At 40.8% G+C, this 21,140-nt stretch overlaps 2 protein-coding genes across 2 annotated transcripts; one reads left to right on the forward strand and one right to left on the reverse strand.

Annotated features, from left to right (window-relative positions):
- Positions 1-1,276: 1,276 nt before the first annotated feature.
- Positions 1,277-7,925, reverse strand: tbrg4 (transforming growth factor beta regulator 4). Its single transcript, XM_030750460.1, has 11 exons — positions 7,845-7,925; positions 6,865-7,384; positions 6,438-6,758; positions 5,600-5,774; positions 5,219-5,376; positions 5,017-5,127; positions 4,779-4,923; positions 2,890-3,132; positions 2,619-2,730; positions 2,371-2,485; positions 1,277-1,826 (listed from the first exon to the last, which is right to left on the reverse strand). The coding sequence occupies exons 2-11, from the start codon at positions 7,288-7,290 to the stop codon at positions 1,725-1,727; spliced, it is 1,908 nt and encodes a 635-aa protein (XP_030606320.1). The 5' UTR covers positions 7,291-7,384; positions 7,845-7,925; the 3' UTR covers positions 1,277-1,724.
- Positions 7,926-11,617: 3,692 nt separating this feature from the next.
- Positions 11,618-20,513, forward strand: LOC115794806 (potassium-transporting ATPase alpha chain 1). Its single transcript, XM_030750461.1, has 24 exons — positions 11,618-11,689; positions 12,142-12,246; positions 12,479-12,538; positions 12,769-12,972; positions 13,275-13,388; positions 13,531-13,665; positions 13,969-14,086; positions 14,282-14,550; positions 14,753-14,831; positions 15,291-15,410; positions 15,497-15,606; positions 15,986-16,120; positions 16,266-16,458; positions 16,730-16,905; positions 17,036-17,172; positions 17,314-17,464; positions 17,752-17,920; positions 18,217-18,371; positions 18,625-18,748; positions 18,947-19,092; positions 19,212-19,345; positions 19,753-19,854; positions 20,097-20,188; positions 20,281-20,513. Exons 1-24 carry the CDS (start codon positions 11,684-11,686, stop codon positions 20,307-20,309), a joined length of 3,063 nt encoding a protein of 1,020 aa, XP_030606321.1. The 5' UTR covers positions 11,618-11,683; the 3' UTR covers positions 20,310-20,513.
- Positions 20,514-21,140: the final 627 nt, after the last annotated feature.

Below are 21,140 nucleotides of genomic sequence, written 5' to 3' on the forward strand. Positions count from 1 at the left end.
CCAACTTGGAAGTGCAAAGAAACTGCAGTTCCTTAAGTGGCCACTAGAAGCTGACTCCAAACACTGTAACCACAGGTTTGCATCTCCTCTGCAAATTCACATCACTGGGTTAGACCTCAGGCCCAGGCCCGTGGTTCAATGCAATTATTTGAAAAATAGTATTGTTGCTCCAACAGCTAGAGAGGGAGAGGCTGAAAACATACTAAAGAATGTTTTTCTCTTTGGCCTGCTGCTGCTCCCAGTTTTCACTCTTCATTGGTGAGGTTTTCACCAAACATGGTAAAACTTGTGTTACTTCTCTGTAATTAACATGTTTTCCTGTCTCTGTGCTGTCCCTGATATCGTACCAAATTGCTTACTTCTTTTGATCTGCGTTTTGACATCACATCAAATATAATGGTTTTATTTGGGGGTGGAAATTCAGTTTTCCTTTACCAGTTATTAGAGGCCAGCATATTTTCACAAACCTATCAACACTTATGTGAAGCTCTGCTAACTTTCTGGTCTTGTTGAAGGTTAAAGAGTGGAGCTCAGCAAAATAAGAATGTTCTGAGGTCATGTCAACATATGTCAACACTGTCCTTCCTGTTCTGTAGTCACTTACCCTAATGTCAGCAATTCCACAAGAAGCTGATAATCAACTGGTTTTCAATTATTTTTTAGTAAAATCTGTTAATGTGCTATCAGTAGGCCTGCTGATGTTTATAACAGCTAACACGCTGTGAACACCACCTCTTTAATGTGAATGCACTCATAGATTCAGAAACCCTGGATTAATTTATCCAGTTTAACTCACCACCTTTTGTAACAATGACGCAGATGTTTGTGTATGCATACCCAGATAATGATCTCTGTATGTTGAGCTTGTTTGGCAGTACAGGCCCCAGACTCGACTGCATAAATCATTCGGAATCAAAAGTGTGGACCACAAAAACACATTTGATTGGCTGCTGCTGCGGCTGCCCATGATGTTGTGCAAGCAGTTTCAGGTGAACAAGGTATTTCATCTATTCAAATGTATAGGAGTTATTTAAGAAATTAATAATTTAAATGTATGTTACCACTAAATGCAGAAAATCTGAACAAGAAATTCAATGCCATTTTATTTAGCAAAGCAGTGAGAAGACATCGATCCTGCTCTATGTAGATACAGCTATTGTATGCAAATAAAAGGTGAGTTATGTGCAAACTAGCTGTTAAACAGATTTCAGCATCTTGTGCCTGAACACCACTCAAAACAAAGTCTAATGCAACAGAATCAAAACACAAAAGGAGGTAAAAATGGCTACAAAGCAATTTATTCCATCACAAGATGACACACATTCACAGATAAATTATTTCAATATATTCACGCTCTGGTATTTGGAACAATTTGGACCAAATTTAAACACAACTGCAGTGCTTCTGTTTTGCCTCGTCACCACAGATGACTTAGTCTTCGATCATATAATTTCTGCAGAAGACCCCGTGTTTATTTCTGTCGCTCTCTGGCTCCAAAACTCTTTTTTTGTCATCACCATGGAAACAGGGAAAGCCCCACACGTTTCCAAGGGAACCAGATTGAAAATATGGGGGTTTTTTTCTTCCTTTTTTTCCTGCCAGTAAATGAGAGCTTCTCTGCAATGCTGCTCTGTTGTGAGTGTGAACGTGGGTGTGAGTATTCCCTGTGGTCCCATTTGATTGGGAAAGCTCTGATTTAGCTGAGCCTGCAAATGTTGCCTGGTTCACTTGGCCATGTCCTCGGCCACAGCCTTCCCCATTTTATCCTTGAGGTAGGCTAATTTCTGCCACTCTGTCTTCAGCTCCAGCCACTCATAATATGGCACCTGAAAGAAAACAAAAAGGACAAAGCATGTCTTTATAGAGCTAATGACCATCTGTCATAATTAAAGATACATAAAAAAAAAAAAAAAATACATAACGCTGGTGTTCAATCTCAGATTTGCATAGTTGGCCAGTTAATACAGTCTGCAACACTGAAAACCTGAAAGGCAAGTGAGGCCACTGTTGGCTAAGGAGATTGTCCTAGATGAGAGAAGAGACAGAGCTTGGATTGGCCTAGATGAGGCAGAGCTGTGGCTGGAGCTCTATTTATACCACAAACTGCAGTAGGACCCACCTGACTCTCAGCTCTACCAAAATATTAGGTCCATTGTTTGCACACAATCAGCGTGACAGATAACACCGCTTCTCTTCCCCTTTTTCTTTGAAATATTGCTCATGATCACAGCAAACACTGTGTGTGTGTGTGTGTGTGTGTGTGTGTGTGTGTGTGTGTGTGTGTGTGTGTGTGTGTGTGTGTGTGTGTGTGTAAAACAAAATAACAAAACCACCCCCACATGCACCGCTACAATGCTGGTTCCGGCCTACCTCCACTGTGATGAAGCCAGCCAGCTGAAGATGTCGCTTCATCATGACAAAACGTCCCAGAAGGTCTTTACTCTTTGAGCCAAAGTTGGGAAATTCCCAAGCTAAGAACGCTACCCTAAAAAAACAGATGTGAGAAACAGCGAGAAAAATAACTTTAGACACCAAGAGGAAAAAGATGCTGCAACATTAAAAGGCTCAAAATAAATCTTTAAGTACCCAAACCTGCATGACTCTTCCCTATGACTCACCGTCGTGCTCCAACGGGTAAAGCCTGATCTCCACCTCCACTTGGTAGATGAGGGGCTTTAATTGTTAATATGTCAAGTGGTTTGTTGTCAGAATCCACAATCAGTTCACCATCTGATTGAGAACAAAATGCCAATTAAACAAATAAAAAAATAAATAAATAAATAAAAAAAAGCTGTGCTAACTCTTTAAAAACTAGTAATAAAAAGGAGGAAAGGAGGAATTTATGCAATCTGACATTATATTTCTGGGCTACCGTTCTCGGTTTCTTACCAACAGTCCATCCATACACTGTGTCAACACCTGTGCGGAGGGCCTCTGACTTCCCACCCACCAACTTCAGTAATGTTTCTCTTAGGGTGCTCTGCACAGTGGACAGGGGGGAGTTGTTGGCCGGGACAGACAGGACACTCTGAGAGGACAGAGTATCTGATGAGCCAGGATGCTCTAAGCTGAGAGTAGCAGCAATATGCAAGAGCTTCAGCTTGTAGTTCTCCACTCGAGCTGGACTGCCCTCTATAGACAGAAAAGACAAAGGAAACAGGGACTAAGTGATGGAAACTCACTGCCACCACTGCTTTCAAAAGCCTTCCAAGAATGTTTGAGCAATCAAAGCTTTGTATCTACAGGAAAATGGGATTGATGATCCTGTCCTGTCAGAAGTACAGTGGTGTGGTACTGCCATCTGCTGAGCCAGAATGGTAGTTAACCCTCAAGGCCCAGAAAGACAGCACAGTACAGAATGTTTAAAAAAAAATTCAAACCATGTCATGTTTCTCAGCCTGAGAATCAAATCTTAGAGGTCATGTGTTTGTTTGATTTTTAATTATTTGTTGGACACGGTTCCATTCAGATTCCCATCCAGGCTCATCTGTGCTAGGCCAATCACAATTGCTGAGTAGCTTTCATATGATAGCTGACGTCACTGCACTGCAGTTACATTGGTCCAACTGCTCAGCCCTACTTCACGAGTTGCTCTGATTGGTTAAACGTCTATCCATTTGTCTTCAGTAGCATTTTAACACGTTGACACCATAGACACATATACATAGATGCCTATTGAGCGCTGACTCGTACGTCAACGTCGCCGCCATACTGGAGGGGGCAAAAGCGGCCAACGTAACATGAGAGAGATGCTGCACTCTTGTGCTGAATGGAGTTGTTCGAACCATTTTACAGTCAAAACGCGATCACATGGGATTACCTTTCACAGGTAAGACTGACGAATTGTTTTTGATCGTATTTGGCCATTCTAACATTTTGAAAACAAAATTATTTCTTTGTGCCTAACAGTTTTCCAGTGTATATTAGTGCATAGTTTAATGTGTCAATGAACGCATTAACTTAAATAACGCTTTAAGAAAGGCGCTTTATGAAGTTCAGTCCATTCACTTGTATTAGTTCACAGCGCAGCTTTGCCTCCTCCAATATGGCGGACACACAGTTATGTAACATCAGCGGGCCAACCCAGTCAACGAGGCGTCTACGTATATATGTCTATGGTTGACACCCCTTGGAAACACAAACTGAAATGAGAGGTTCAAGTCTAATTGTATGCACATTTGTGCATACAAACCTATGATTAAGAAAACTACTATTCTGAGATTGTGTTTCAGGGTTGCAAATTTGAATTACTATATTCATTGTTGAAATTGACTTAAAAATAATTATGATTTAAAAATAATTATAACAGTGGCCCAGAAAAGATATTTTGAATTATACATCAGTTTCCATGACGGCTGCGGTGAATGTTTCAGCCTCTTTCAAGAGCGTCGATCAGCTGATATCTTCCCCTCTGTGGTAGGTTTTATATGGGATTTGGGTCTGGGTTGTGTGAGGGCTGATGTTTTCCTGGGCAAAACAATCTTTCTGCTGCTGGTTTTCTGGGTCTGATTGGATGTGTTGCTGTTATGACATGTTGTTTCTGCCTCAAGGCATGCTAGGAATTTTGGTAATGTGGCAGGGGCATCCTTATCAGTTACCTGAAGCACTTTCACCAACCTGTCCTAGTTTAAAGGCGCAGGTCCTGTTCACCCTGAACTTCTGACAATTTAGAGGAAACTTGATTTATATGTGTGAGCTTAACTGTGTGATACAAAATCCATATCTGGACTCCATAGAACTGAGACTTGAGAATAAACACATGCAATAGTGGGTCTTACCTGAAAGTTTGGTAACATGATTTTGTTGTATGAGGGGAATGAGATAGTGGGGCTTAGCCTGCTGTAGTACACACAGGGACCAAACCACATCTGTTTTCAGAAAGGGTTCCAGGCCTGAGAGAGCCTCCTCCAACACAGAGTGCACCTGTAATCAAAATGGCACACAGAGCATTCATTTTAGGTGGGAAGCAGAACAAAATGCGCACAATCAACAGACAACCTTTAATGATATTAGTACCTTGTTAAAGAACTCTTCTCCTTTGCTGGGCTGAAAGCCCAATCTGGCAAAAGTCATGAGCAGATTACACAGCTGAGGAGTACTGTACTTGCTGCTGTTTGCTGTGCAGTGCTGGTGAAGAAACGCACAGTCAGAGAATTTGAGATCACAGATGCAGAACATACTGAAAATTATTTTATTGAGGGATTGTGTTATTACTGACCTCAGCAAAGGCTTCAAAAAGAGGCATGTGGAGCCATTTGAGAAAACCAAGCGACTTAGCACATCGTGTGACATCAGCAGAACTGAGCTCAGGGACTCTAGGCAACAACTCTGAGGCCATTCGCTGAAATACCTGAGAATGGTGGAAACTCAATTTCCCTAAAGAAAGTCAACAATAAAATTGCTACTGTTAGCAGCGTAGCGCTTCTGAGCAGGCAGTGATATAGAGTAACACGTCACTTTACACTGGATATTTCTGTTAAACTTGATGATGTATGACATTGGTTGCAAAAACTCTTTTAATATAAAGACTTGCCATGATGCACACAGACTAATTACCACTGTTATTACTGTCATTATCCATTATTTACAATATTATTACCGTATGCAAAGGCCATGTCCATTATCAAAGGTGTGGTGAACTCTGTTGAGGGCTTCTGGAGGAGGTGGTAGGACAGAGCCCTTAGAAGTGGGACACTTCTGCGACTCTGAGCTGCCAAAGTTACACAGACTTTGCGAATATCCTCCCCTGAAAAGCCCTCTGCGAGCTCCAAAGCCTAAAAGTAGAGACAGAAAATCAATCATATGATTTAGAATTATGTCAAGTCAATTATACAGTATATATATATATATATATATATATATATATATATATATATAAATTCTCAGAAAAAATACAAATAATTTAAAAATAAAAAATAAAGGCTATTAATATAAAAATGATAATAGTAAATAAAAGTTTAAAAAAAAGAAGAGATGCACTGAGGGAAATAACACAGTAAGCTGAAACTAATCTTAGTCTTAGAGACAAGATATATTTACATATATTACTCTTAGGTTAGATTTACGCTTCAAAAGAATTTCAGATAATTGTATTATAGCCCTAAAGACTGGGTCAAATCTCTGTAGACATTTTTTATGTTTTATTTATATGCACAGTGTCTAAGTCTTGGTCACTTTTCACTGTGCTGCCACTATAAATACAGTAATTTTGACATTTTCTAGCCAACAGAAATATTTTACCTTTTTGTACTATACTATTTACAAAATTTCACACATGCGTTCTCCATTCAGCAATCTCATGTTATGCACATTCCTTTAACACAGTAAGAACGTGCCTACCTTTTAAAAGACAGATATCTACCTGGAACACTGACATTAAAAATTAAGCTGTAACTTTAACCGTGTTTTAATGGTGACAGTTGTTTGAACTCTGATACCTTGTCCTCCAGTCTGTCCATCAAACTAGATGACATGCGTTCTCCTTTGGATATAAGCGAGCTGACAGCTTTTGCATCAGCGATTTCAGTCCAGCGTAGTTCCAGTTGTTTAAGCGCAGTGTTTACTATTTCAACATCACGCTGTCCTTTCCTGGTGGCTCCCCAGTCTACCAAGTAGCCCAGCTGCTTGTATGCTAGCTTTCGGATTCTCCACAGGACCTCCATCTGGACAGAACTGAGCACCGGATCATCAGGGGGAACTCCCATAATCCAGAGAGTTCGCAAGACAGACACTAGATTGCTGTTCCACACAGAAGACACCTATAATACACAAAGCTGTTAATCTCAACAGAGAAGCATGAAGTCTTTGAGTATTGTTGTCAACTTCCTTAGATCATGACAGGTCTAGTCCACCTCACTCACATACCTGCCGAGATAGAGTATTCATCATATTCAGTAGCCTTGAATCCATCATGACTTCTGGTTGGTGTCCCTTAAACTTCCCCTTCGTCTTTAGCATCAACTGAGCCCACTTCATGAGGGCACTGGCAGCTTGATTCCCATTTCCTTCATACTCTGCCCAAGCAGACAGTATGTCCTCTGGCACTGTTGCCTTGTCCACCAGCTCATCCAGCTGGGTGCGAGTAGGGCTCACTGGATAGTGGTCTTCCTTGTTAACTGTTGTTCTTTCGCACATTGACCTCTCTGTGACCCATGGCCAGGCCTTGGCCCTTTGAAACTCTACAGGCCCAGCAGCAGGTAGAGGTAGGTGAGCGGCAGCAGCAGCAGCTGAGGCCTGGGAGGACGACCTGCAGAGCAGACGGGAACATCTGCCCAAAAGGCGGCTGGCCATTGGGTCTGAGAGACAAAGATGGTAGCCACAGACAGGAAAAGACGCGGCTTTTTTCTCACAATTCTGCAGCTGCTGTCACCATCCCACTTTAAACCTGAGGGGGCAGCAGCAAATTCAACATTAGGTGTGGGTATAAGAAAAAGGTCACATCTTCACTTCCACTACAAGATAACACACCTTCGTGTCAAACACGTTTTACCCGTCTTTCATTTGATGCTTGTGTTACAGGTCTCTTGAACATCGCTGTTAATGGGGAAAAACTGGTTGTGTAACCAGTGTCAGGTCCTTAATATCAATAACGCACCTAAATCTAATCCTACAGCACATGGCATTGTAAGATTGACTGAAACACCTCTCGTTTTAATAGAGGAAACCGGCACCCAGGGAGAAGATGTTGCTGTGTGGTCATGGTTAAATCCTGACCTTGTAGAGAATAAGAGTCGCACTGAAGCGCCGCACCTCTTTCTATCTCCCCTCATAATACCCCCCTCTGTTTGTCGGAACGCAGACAGACTGCACAGTTTCACCGGCTACTAAAATAACGAATAGCTTACCTTTAATTAAGGATCATTTTGGTGAAAGTTGTTCACATGGGAAGTGTCTATTACAGATAGTCGCAGAAAATTGACGTCGCGGGATACTGTCACGTGATCCGAATTTGCCGCTGTAATTGGCTGGAAATGTCTCGACTCATCCAACTCAGTCAGGAGTCCAGTCGCCTTCAATAAAAAATATGTTCAACTTTATTGTTGGACAAAGGCCACGCTTGCATTTAAATCTGTTTATTTTAAACCGCAGTTCATACGACTGATATAAATCCCAAAACTCACCAAACTCACCAATTCAAGAATAAAAGGGAAACTTAAACTCACTACAACTAACATCTCAGGAGGAGTGCCTTTTGAATAGTTTGGAGAGGAAAGACAGCCTATGTTACATGCTAGAAAATGCTGTGTGTCTTATTTGTAAGCTACTTAGCCCAGTTTACCCTGACAGCTGGTATTACGACTCTCACAGAATCAAATTTGACAAGAGACAGCACTGTGCAAAAGTCTTGAGCCATCCCTCATCTCTTCATAATTTGCCTTCAAGTAGCGAGATTTGCTTGTAACTTCTTTAAAGTGGTCTTGAACAGAGCTTTCTGGAGGGCTTTCAAAGGTTTTCTTGGATATTGGCTGCTTTTTCACTCATTTTCACTCTCTGTGAGTGTGGATGTTGTCTGTCTCTCTGTGTTGGCCCTGCGGCAGGCTGGCGACCTGTACAGGGTGTACCCTGCCTCTCGCCCTGTCAGCTAGGATAGGCTCCAGCCCCCCCGCGGGACCCTGAACAGGATAAGTGGAAGGGAATATATATATATATATATATATATATATATATATATATATATATATATATATATCCAAGCTTGCCCTGCTGCGGATAGTCTTTTTCCCTCCAAGCTCGGGTCCTCTACAAGAGGCCTGGGAGCTTGAGGGTCCTGCGTAGTATCTTAGCTGTTCCCAGGGCTGCGGTCTTCTGGACAGGGACCTCAGATGTCGTTCCTGGATTCTCCAGTTTGGCGATCACTGCCCCGAGTGTTCCACTTACCACGGGGACCGCTGTTACCTTCACCTTCCACATCCCCTCTAGCTCTTCTCTTAGCACTTGGTATTTCTCAAGCTTCTCGTGTTCCTTCTTCTTGATGTTGCCATCACTTGGTATTGCTACATCTATCACTATGGCTTTCTTCGTCTGCTTGTCCAGCACTAATATGTCCAACTGGTTAGCCATCACTAATTTGCCCATCTATATCTGGAAGTCCCACAGGATCTTAGCTAGTTCATTCTCGACCACCCGTGGGGGCTTATCCCATTTTGACCTCAGTATTTCCAGGCCATTGTTGGCACAGATGTTCCTGTATACCTATGCCAGCCACTTGGTTATGGCGTTCCATGCATGCCCTGCCTGCTAGCATCTTGCACCCTGCTGTTATGTGTTGGATTGTTTGAGGGGCATCTCTGCACAGCCTGCACCTGGGGTCTTGCTTTGTGTGGTAGACCCCCATCCTCTATCAATCTTGTGCTTAGAGCTTGTTCCTGTGCTGCCATGACTAGTGCCTCTGTGCTGTCTTTCAGCCCAGCTTTGTCCAGCCATTGATAGGATTATTCAATATCAACCACTTCTTCTATCTGACAGTGGTGCATGCCATGCAGGGGCCTGTCCCTCCATGATGGCGCCTGTTCTTTCTCAGGTTTCTGCTGCCTGAAGTATTCACTAAGCACATGATCATTTGTGGCCATCTTCCTGTGGCTTCAGTGGCTTCTATCTCCTCCTTTGGCCAGCTTATTATCCCAGCAGGGTATCTGACAACTGGCAGGGCGTAGGTGTTGATTGCCCGGATCTTATTTTCCCCATTCAGCTGATTCTTCAGGACCTGCCTTACTCTCTGCAGGTACTTGCAGCTTTCCTACCGGCCTCTTCATGGTTCCCATTTGCCTGTGGGATTCCAAGGTACTTGTAGCTGTCCTCAGTGTCTGCAATGTTGCCTTTTGGTAGTGCAGTCCCTTCAGTTCTGAAGTTCAGTTCAGTTCTGACTACCTTCCCTTTCTTTGTTACCACCTGACTACACTTCTCCAGTCCAAATGACATTCCAGTGTCATTGCTGTAGATCCTAGTGGTGTGAATCAGTGAATCGATGTCTCGTTTACTCCTGTCTCGTTCATTCATGTGTAGCAGCATTCCAACAGTTCCCTTGTCTCATTTCTTGTCCACTTATGCCATAGCCTTGTTCCTGTAGTCCACTACTCATCTCTATTTGCTTTCCCTTGACCTATTTACCATCCAGTACTGCATGTTTAGAGCTGGGAAAAGTACTTGGATTACATGATCACTATTATACAGCATGGTATAATATTGACTCTCTTAAACACAACTTATCTTACCTACGTTTTATTTACCCAGCATGCAAAGCGTTCTGCGTAGGAACGGTTAAGGGACAGTATGACCTTAACTTAATTCTTTATTCAGTAAATGACAACAGGCTATTATAGTTGATGATGGACTCACTATGTCTGCAACTGGAAGACAGCTGAAAAATGTATACTTGTTTAACAATTTAACTGAACAACCAATTTGGTCTTTATTCTTTATAGTGAACAAAAAAAGATGTTTTCTCGCTCTCTCGCTCTCTCTCTCTCTCTCTATATATATATATATATATATATATATATATATATATATATATATATATATATATATATACACACACACACACACATATATATATAAATTATTATTATTGTAAGTTTTTGTATTTCATTTTTAGGGCTGTGATCAATTAAGCTATAGCCACACAACCAAGGTAGTGTGGGGTTAATGCTGTAAATGGAGGAGGATATAGGCTCAGACAGAATGAGCATGTGGTCATCAGAGCTGTCACATTGCCAGTGTCTGTGACAGGCAACATCAGTGAACACGCTGACACCATTAACCTTCCTCTGTGGTCCAGATAACCTGCTACAGCACTGCGGATGAGCTGAGATTGGCAGCAGGTGTGACAGCTGATTAACACCAGCTGCAGGCAATTTTCCCGCTGATGTTACCCTTTGTATTTTGGGTTGTGGTGCTACAGGCCATCGGTGGCTGTCTGGTCTTGCGGCACAGCTGTTAGGCTATGAACTGCATGTGGAATAGATGCTGGCTTTAGATACATCCGTGTTCCTTCATGCCTTTATCATCAGAGCTACATTTTCTTGGACTTATATAACTTATATAACCAGCAAAAATCACTTAATAGTTTTTAATAATTCAGTCAATCAGATATCCTAATTTATCAATGACCAAAAGGAAAATGGTCTGCAGTGTAGCATTGGGGGGAAGTGAATACAGTGCGATGTTGATACAACTGGTTGAAATGACATTGGTCTGTTTTAACCTTCAGTGTTCTTTTTCTTTTTAAATTTCATTCAGTTTATCAGGAAAAACATGCTGAGGTTAGATAAGAGATACACAAGCTTATGATACAAGGAAAACCGTATTGTGTGTGTGTGTGTGTGTGTGTGTGTGTGTGTGTGCGTGTGCGCAACCTGACTAGAGGTGACATTGTTGCTACTTGAGTTATCATTTTACGCAGGCCGTTCAATAAACACGAGCCTGTGTCCAGAAGTGTGAGTGCGCATGTGTAAATAAAAAGGGTATTTTGAGGTATAAAAACCTTTCCCAGAAAATTTGTCATGTTTCAGACCACTGGGTGTGTGTGTTTGTGTGTATGCGTGTGTGTGCGAGAGAGTGAGTGAGAAACAGGGTGTGCATTTGGGACTATACCTTAACTGACAAAATTTCAGGGGCAAAGAAGGATCGAGTGGTGTGGACCTCCATTGATTTAGGAGAACAGTCCCCTATCCCACCTAAAACCATGAAGGTAGGTGACACAGAACTTCATCTAATGGCTGTGAAGGAGAGCAGCAGGTTAAGTCTTTGATAAGTCTAAAAAGGGCCTGCTTTGTAACTTCAGGTAAATTTGGAAAATTGCTCTAAGCAAGTTATATATTTTAAAATGTCTGGAAACAAGTTGATACACTGTTGAAATTAGCAATGCATAATTTCGGGTATATACACGAATACACATTTTTTATCTATTTAATTTAACTGGTTACCTGTGAGGTTCTTAATGAAGTGGTGAAACTCCCAGTGGTAATGAAAATGGAAATTTTAATTTAACATAAAACTTATTTAATAATTTAATGTTGGATATATGAATAGGTTGCATTGAAAGGTACACACCAAATGTAGGAAAACGTTTCTGTTGTTTGGTCTCTATATCATCAAGAATATATGAACTTAAGTATTCTTTCCACATCCACCTGCGTTTAGGACTCGTACGACATGTTCGAAATGGATGGTGACATGGAAAAGAAGAAGAAGAAAAAGATGAAGAAGAAGGAAAGACTGGAGGGCATGAAAAAAGAAATGGATATAGTGAGTGATTACAAAAACAAACATTTTTATCACCTTAAATTAAATGAAAGGATTGTGGATTAGTTATGTGCTGCTGTGAATTAAAAGCCGTATGATTTTCTGACATATTCCAGCTACTGTCAAAGTCTGACCAAGTTGCAACATATCAGATATGAATACATAACCTTCACTCACTCTTATCTGCCCTTTGGAAGTTTTCTGAATCAGTAATTTTGCCTGTTTCCTCCTGCAGGATGACCATGAAATAACAATTGAAGAGTTAGAAATGAGGTATAACACCAGTGTTACTAAAGTAAGTCATTTCTTTTCTTTTACTTCTGTCTTTTGTTTTTATGCTATTCTTCTGTTTTATTTATTATATTTGTTATTTTCCTTTCAAAGCACATATTGAATACCTCCTGTTTCCCTCTTGGTGTGAATCTTTTACAATTCAAGACAAAAATGGTTCCTGGAGCCTTTTTTGTTTATTCACTTATTTATATTCACTTATTTCATGAGTCTTGTCCTCTACTCCATCTGCAGGGTTTGACCTCCACATTTGCCCGTCAGATCTTGGAGAGAGATGGCCCTAATGAGCTGAAGCCTCCTAAGGGAACTCCTGAGTATGTGAAGTTTGCCAGGCAGCTGGCTGGAGGGCTGCAGTGTCTTATGTGGGTTGCAGCTGTTATCTGCTTCATCGCCTTTGGAATTGAACTTGGAAGAGGGAACCTCACAAGCTTTGATAATGTGAATCACATTCCCTTTGCTTCTCCTTTACTGTACAACTTGGAGGGGGGGGGTCTATATGTGTGTGTGTGTTTGGGGGGGGGGGGGGGGGGGGGGGGGGGCAGAATGCATTATGGCTAGCTTTGAGGCAGTATCAGAGAGAGACAGCGCAAAGAGATGAGATGCACAGTGCCAGTCAAAGGTTTGACACACTAATGGGTAAGTGTGTCCAAACTTTTGACTGGTACTCTGCATGAAGAGAGAGCGCAGAAAGGAGGGGGCCTGCATAGGTTTCTATTTTAACATCCTTCCTCTCACTGCAGCTGTACTTGGCCATTACCCTTATTGCTGTTGTCGTGGTAACTGGTTGTTTTGGTTACTACCAAGAATTCAAGAGTACCAACATCATTGCCAGCTTCAAAAACCTGGTGCCGCAAGTAAGTTGCGCATATGCAGATGCCATCTAAGCAGATGTTGGCCTGTATTATTAATGACTAAAGTAATATTATATCTCTCTGTCCTTCATGTTTTAATCTTCTTTGATTTTGGCTAATCTTGCACCCCAATCACCAATATTAGCAAGCCATAGTGATCCGTGATGGTCAGAAGAACCAGATCAATGCCAACGAACTGGTGGTGGGGGATTTGGTGGAGATCAAAGGAGGAGACAGAGTCCCTGCTGATATTCGTGTCATCACTAGTCAGGGCTGCAAGGTAAAATCCACCCGTGCTGCGCTGTACTGTGTAATATGTGCTTTAATATTCTGGTCATTAAAACATATGTTATAATGCTTGTCTAGAATCAGACTTTAAAAAGTAAAAATGTCTCTGGATAATTTATGATTTCAACCATGGAGGTATACTAAGTGGTTCACATTTAGTCAGAGTTGGCTATGTCTGGCTCAACTGGAATTAACATGAATAAGCCCCCTCCATTATCGCACACTTCTCTTTCTTATCTGCATTTCAACATGCAGATATGTAGTATATCTTTTGTCAATATACGTTGTGTGCCAGGTTGACAACTCGTCCTTGACAGGGGAGTCTGAACCACAAACCAGGAGCCCCGAATGTACTCATGAGAATCCACTGGAGACCAGAAACATTGCTTTTTTCTCCACAACCTGTCTGGAAGGTACAATAGATAATAGATATAATCAAATCTTGGACTGAAGGTTTGCCATTTGCACTGTTTATGCATCATTTTGGGTTAAAATATGTTTATGACAGCACCTGTTAATATGGCTTCATTTGCTGTGAATCAGGAGCAGTAACTGTTTTAGAAGAAATGACCACAGTAAATAGACACAGTCTCTCCTCTCCTCTCCAGGTGTGGCCACTGGTGTGATCATTAACACAGGTGATCGCACCATCATCGGTCGGATTGCCAGCTTGGCAAGTGGCGTCGGAAATGAGAAGACACCTATTGCTATAGAAATTGAGCATTTCGTGGACATCATTGCTGGTCTTGCGATCTTTTTTGGGTTTACCTTCTTTGTGGTTGCCATGTTTATTGGGTATGCGTTCCTAGAAGCCATGATCTTCTTCATGGCTATTGTGGTGGCTTATGTGCCAGAAGGGCTACTTGCTACAGTGACTGTAAGTTTCACATCAACTATGACATCTCTATCTGTATCAGGTACTTGTCTGTCTTATAAAACGAGAACCCGACTTCATGAATGCTCGTTTAGAAAAATCATACATTGTGTATTAGTATGCAGATTAATGTAGCTGCTCATGTTGTTTATGGTTCTTCTTTGTAGTAACAGCTCAGCCTGTAACAGACTGTTTCTGTTGACAGGTTTGTCTGTCTCTCACTGCTAAACGACTTGCCAGGAAGAATTGTGTTGTGAAGAACCTGGAGGCTGTGGAGACATTAGGTCAGTATGTTCCTCATCAGGGACAGTTTATTTAAAAGATCACTGGCTGGTGAAAGGTATCATTTTATTTCTGTTCAGATTATTTAAAGCTGCAACATCTTGGACTGTGGCAATAAAATCCATGCAGTTTTGTAGAGTAGTAGTAGATATTAGTTCATAAAGCATTCAGTGGTTTGGCCCCCCAGTACATCTTTGACTTGCTCACTGTTTATAACCCAATTAGTGCTCTCAGATCATCAGGTGCAGATCTTTCATCTGTTCCCAGAATTAGATCCGTGTGTGCCGAAGGTGCTTTCAGTTACTGGGGTCCTGTTATTTGAAACAAACTGCCCACCCGCCTGTGATCAATGACAACTGTGTCTACATTCAAAAACAAATTAAAGCCTTTTTATTCTCACAGGATGACACTTATTCTCTTGTATTTGATGAGTGCGTAACCTTTGAACCTTGCGTGTTTAGGCTCCACTTCGGTGATCTGTTCGGATAAGACGGGCACACTGACCCAGAACAGGATGACTGTCGCTCATCTTTGGTTTGACAACTTCATTCACGCTGCTGACACCACTGAAGACCAGTCTGGTAAATTAGCATGTTCATAGCATTTGCTTTTTGAAATCCCCCAATTGTGCTGCTGAGGACAATTCTATAATAATAATTATGCACAGGCCAGAGTTTTGACCAGTCATCAGAGACATGGCGTTTCCTGGCAAGAATTGCAGCCCTGTGCAACAGAGCTATATTCAAACCAGACCAGGAAGGAATACCCATTCCTAAGGTAACGGATATGTTCTTGCCTGTCTTATGTGTAAATAAACTTAGTTTGGAGTCAGCATTCATATAGTGCAACTCTGAGCCTACAAAATGTTGCATCTTGGTCTTGCTTTAATTTTTACATCTGATGTACATCTGTATGTTGGAAACATTGGTATGACTGCCTCCTAAAAGATTAGGAGTCTTTTTATGTATTTTTTTTTTTGTTTTTCTTTTTTATCACTGATTGTTTTGTGTTTTTTTTATGTGATGTGGACTACAAGTCTGTAATAAATCTATCTTTTAATCTAATATAAACATTGTTTAGAAGCCAGGTGGCCTATTTTTTTTTTTTTTCATGAAAAGATTTGTTCTTATCACATGGCTTTTACCGCCACTCACAGCGTATCGTGGTTGGTGATGCATCTGAGACTGCTCTGGTCAAGTTCACTGAGCTCACTGTCGGAAACATCATGGACTACCGAAACCGCTTCAAGAAAATAGTGGAAGTGCCTTTCAACTCTACTAACAAGTTCCAGGTAGCAACAGGAGAAATTGTCATGCTAGATGAATCACTGTATTGTTAATGAAAAACTGTGTACAAATCATTTGTGATCATCTGGAGTTTTGATATTACATTAATTCTCTGATTCTTGGCTGATCTGAGAATAATGTTCTCCTTAGCTGTCTATCCATGAACTGGAGGATCCACTGGACCTGCGTTATCTGCTGGTGATGAAGGGAGCGCCAGAACGCATCTTAGAGCGCTGCTCCACCATTTTGATAAAAGGCCAGGAAATGCCGCTGGACGAGCAGTGGAGAGAAGCCTTTCAGACAGCTTACATGGACCTGGGAGGGCTGGGAGAGAGAGTACTGGGTTAGAGGTCTTCTCATAACACTGATGTTTGTCTGTCTCTCACAGACATTTTTTAAATTTTTTTGTTTGTTTCCTTAAAACAAACTAAATAAGTGGAACCTATTACCATTTGAAGGTTTAGACAAACACTACTATGCAGAATGTAACATTTCTAAACATTTTTACTGTAATTAGTTGTGTTTTGCAGCTTAAAATATATTCGCTAATACATAATTAATTTTGATGGTGCTGTGGGCTTTGCATATTTAACCATCCTCTCCCGCTCTCCCAGGTTTCTGTCATCTTTATCTAAATGAGAAAGAGTTTCCTCGTGGCTTTCGATTTGACGCGGATGAGATGAATTTCCCCACGTCAGGATTGTGCTTTGCTGGCCTCATCTCAATGATTGACCCCCCAAGAGCCACTGTACCCGACGCAGTGATGAAATGCCGCACTGCTGGTATCAGGGTGTGTTTATGTTGCCACACTTAGACTGTTTGTTTTTAGATGGTTTGATTTCTTAAAAAAAAAAATAAAAATTGCTTTTACTCGTGTAATGCAAACTTTTCTCATTACTTTTAATATGTTGGAACATTAGGTTGTCATGGTGACTGGAGACCATCCAATTACTGCAAGGGCAATAGCAGCTAATGTTGGCATCATCTCAGAAGGCAGTGAAACAGTGGAAGATATTGCCCAGAGGAAGCACGTACCTGTCGAACAAGTCAACAAGAGGTGTCTCTCATTTCTCATTTCAGTGTCATATCAGGGAATGGATGGACTGTTCATACATTTGAGTCAAATGTTTATTTCTTACATTTGTTCAGCCCGGCCTGTTATACATGTGTCTAATTATAATTGTATGTAACTGCACAGGGAAGCTCGTGCTTGTGTGATCAGTGGTGGTCAGCTGAAAGACATGAGCAGCGATGAGTTGGACGAGGCACTGCGGAACCATCCTGAGATGGTGTTTGCAAGAACATCCCCGCAGCAGAAACTGATTATTGTGGAGAGCTGTCAGCGTTTGGTAAATGCATATACACAGTGTCCTCTCACCACACTCTCTCTGTCCTCATAACTTATGGACTGACTTTCAAACATGATATCCATCTAAAGGAAGTTATATTATGCACATAATTTATGCATACACTCCATAAAGCTAATATCTTATTTACTCTGGACCTCCTGTGAGGACAGTGAATGAAGACGCAGCAGGGGAGGAGATTGGTTTGCATTTATTATTTTATCCAGTGTGCACGATCCAACCACACTTTCGGATTTCGTGATGGACGTTTTCATCTCTCATCTCCCCAGGGCTCCATTGTTGCTGTAACAGGTGATGGTGTGAACGACTCCCCTGCCCTTAAGAAGGCTGATATTGGCATCGCCATGGGGATCGCTGGCTCGGATGCTGCCAAGAACGCTGCAGACATGATCTTACTGGACGACAACTTTGCTTCTATTGTCACCGGAGTTGAACAGGGTGAGACTAGAAAAGAAATTCTGTCTCCTGACCAAAAAAAAAAAAAAAATCTTAAAGGTTTGGGCTCAGATGACATCCCCAAACCTAACAATGAATATTCTGTCCTGTATAAAAAGTGGTCATACATGGAGTGAATTTGTAGCTTGTGTCTGTGTTTAAGGATGTCTTTGTTACTTAAAATATAAACGATTCTGAGGTAAAATCTATGGTGAATATTACGATGCTGCAACTGCAAGTATTAAGCAATGAACAGTTAAAGCACACCGAGCCCTTTTGCTGTGTATGTGTGTTTGTAGGCCGTCTTATCTTTGACAACCTCAAGAAGTCTATTGCTTACACACTAACCAAGAACATTCCTGAGCTGACTCCATATCTGATCTACATCACTGTCAGCGTGCCTCTTCCTCTTGGCTGTATCACCATCCTGTTCATTGAACTGGCCACTGACATTGTGAGTAATTATGTCATTAGTACCAGTTCCCTGAGGAAGACAATTGCTTGATTATAGTCATTACCCTCATAATTAGTTTCAACAGGTGATGATTGCTGTTCTTTATTTGCTTGCACCACTCAAACATAGCCTTGTCCTTTCAGAGTGGGTGATTTAGTGATATGAATAGTAAAACAACTACATTATTATATTCTTCACTCTCGTATCTGCTTTGCAGTGATATCATGTATGTCTATTTCTATCTCTACTGTAGTTCCCTTCTGTTTCTCTGGCATACGAGAAAGCAGAGAGTGACATCATGCACCTGAAACCTAGGAACCCCCGGCGTGATCGCCTGGTGAATGAAGCCCTGGCTGTGTATTCATACTTCCAGATAGGTGAGACTATGAGTGTGTGTAGTTATTAATCTCAGTTACACTGAACTGAGCGACAAACACAAAAGTTGCTTAACTGTATCTCAGGCCACAAACCAAAGTCTTCCACTGTTACATCCCTGTAAAATACAGACAGTACCTCTAATACTCAGAATCTCTCTTTTGGGCCACAGTTGACCTCTTATTCCATCTCTGTTTTAGGAGCCATCCAGTCTTTTGCAGGTTTTACAGATTATTTCACAGCCATGGCCCAGGAGGGGTGGTTTCCACTCTTATGCGTTGGCCTGCGGTCTCAGTGGGAAGACGTCCACCTTCAAGACTTACAAGACAGCTATGGACAAGAATGGGTTAGTTTAGAACTTCTATTTTGCTTTCAGTGTTACTAAAAGTGTTTTTGGTAATTGAGATATTGGTGGTTTTGTTAACCAAATAACTTACTCCCTCATTTCCTCTTCTCTGTGCACAGACCTACAGTCAGAGGCTGTATCAAGAATATACGTGCTACACTGTGTTTTTCGTCAGTATAGAGATATGTCAGATCTCAGATGTGCTCATCAGGAAAACCCGACGTCTCTCTGTGTTCCAGCAGGGCTTCTTCAGGTCAGCAAAGACCCGTCTCTAACATGACTCACTAAAATCTAATTCTTTCAGTGATTCTTTCAGCGATTATCCTGCTTTTCGGAGTTGTTGGCACAGCAGGAAAAACGCTTGAGTCATATCATTAAAAAGGCTTAAAGTTGCACCTTTTTTATTAAGATGTTAAACTTAGAGTCAGGAAAGTGGCCAAATCAAAAGTGTGAATAGCTTCTTTTTTAGACTGTTCTTGGGAGCTAAACTAATTGCATGCAGAGTCTTTAAACCACTAATTTTGTGATTCATAAACAGTTCAGTAACTTTATGTGGAGAATTTCTTATCTATTTTACCATTAGGTTAAACTTGGTCTAGTGAGTGATGGCAACAAGACACTACCAGGGAGTTTGACTACTTTATGCTTTCCTGTGTGCAGGAACCGAGTGCTGGTGAGCGCTATAATCTTCCAGCTCTGCCTGGGTAATCTGCTTTGTTACTGCCCTGGAATGCCCAATATTTTCAACTTTATGCCCATCAGGTAAAAACACTGATCCTCACTCACATGGTCATCTTAAAATCAAAGCTCAGACTGGATTAGAAGGAAAAAATATCATCAGCATGCTATAGAATGTAGTTTTTTTTTGTAATTCAAGCACAGTAGGTAGAAAACAATTTTCTGTTATACTAAATTCTTTTTTTCCCCTGATGTCTGCAATTATTTTTGCTTGTTCGAGAACTAAAAAGTTCTTTAAATATTAACATTTTGTGTTTTCTCTCCAGGGTTCAGTGGTGGTTTGTTCCAGTTCCATATGGTATTTTAATCTTTGTCTACGATGAGATCAGGAAGTTGGGAGTGCGACGACACCCAGGAAGTAAGCTTAAAAAAATCTTTAACTTCTTCAATCATCATTAAACTCAATATGCCCATTCAGTGATGATTAATCTGTGGCTTGTCATTTCACAGGCTGGTGGGATCAGGAATTATACTACTGAGATCACAGAAGCTATTTTAGCCTTTCATCCAACCACGTGAATGAAAGCGTCCCTCACTGGCAGAATGTGACAAACCAAGAGGACTTCACTCACATTATTCATCTATATTTCATTAAGATTTATGTATTTAAAGCCTTTAATTTTAGCATTTTATGAATACTCACAACTACCTAAATGCTTCTGACAAAATAAAAAAAAGGGTAATCACGACTTCAAAAATTCACAGATCTGTTTTGTTGCCACTCTTTGACTGCACTGTATTTATATTAATGATGAATTTTAAGACTGTCAAATCAATAACAAAATTATACATTAAAAAAAATATATAATATAAAATAATTAAAAAATTAAGTGCTTTATTTTTTCAGCTTTTTCATAAAACAAATTTAAAAACTCACGCATAATACAGGTGGATTAACAATTACTGAAACATAAAAAAATTAAAAGTATCAATACTGTTCATTTAGGGAAGCTGTGGGATAAACATTATTAGACCATCACCCAGTGGAGGTGATTTAAATAAGTTAAGCACTGTAAGTGTGCAAAAGGATATCACCAAGAGAAATTTGATTTTAATTGTTTTAGACAAACACCAATAAATTGATTACAGCTACACGCAGAACTGATATGTGAAGGATGAAAAGCATATGAGTCAAGTTTTTAAATCACAGATTCATATGGCAGATTTGACCTTTTTACATGTGCACAGGCAACTGGTCTTCTCAATAAAAATAAAAATGTCATCTTTAAGGGCTTTCATAATTTTCTGTTCTTAGCTGACCAGAAAATCTCAGCTGCTTTTGAAATATCACTACAAATGTGAAGAGAAAA

This window comes from Archocentrus centrarchus, chromosome 16 (genome assembly GCF_007364275.1).
Source record: "Archocentrus centrarchus isolate MPI-CPG fArcCen1 chromosome 16, fArcCen1, whole genome shotgun sequence".
Lineage (NCBI taxonomy): Eukaryota > Metazoa > Chordata > Actinopteri > Cichliformes > Cichlidae > Archocentrus > Archocentrus centrarchus.

Bases quoted from the DNA above. Each gene is read 5' to 3' on its own strand.
- LOC115794806 (XM_030750461.1), top strand. The intron at 15,607-15,985 runs GTAACGGATATG...CGCCACTCACAG, and splicing joins AAGGAATACCCATTCCTAAG to CGTATCGTGGTTGGTGATGC. The intron at 16,459-16,729 runs GTTAGAGGTCTT...CCGCTCTCCCAG, and splicing joins GCTGGGAGAGAGAGTACTGG to GTTTCTGTCATCTTTATCTA.
- tbrg4 (XM_030750460.1), bottom strand. From the start codon at position 7,290: ATGGCCAGCCGCCTTTTGGGCAGATGTTCCCGTCTGCTCTGCAGGTCG. The intron at 5,377-5,599 runs GTAATAATATTG...GACTTTCTTTAG, and splicing joins GGACATGGCCTTTGCATACG to GGAAATTGAGTTTCCACCAT. The intron at 4,924-5,016 runs GTACTAATATCA...TTTTGATTACAG, and splicing joins GAGAAGAGTTCTTTAACAAG to GTGCACTCTGTGTTGGAGGA.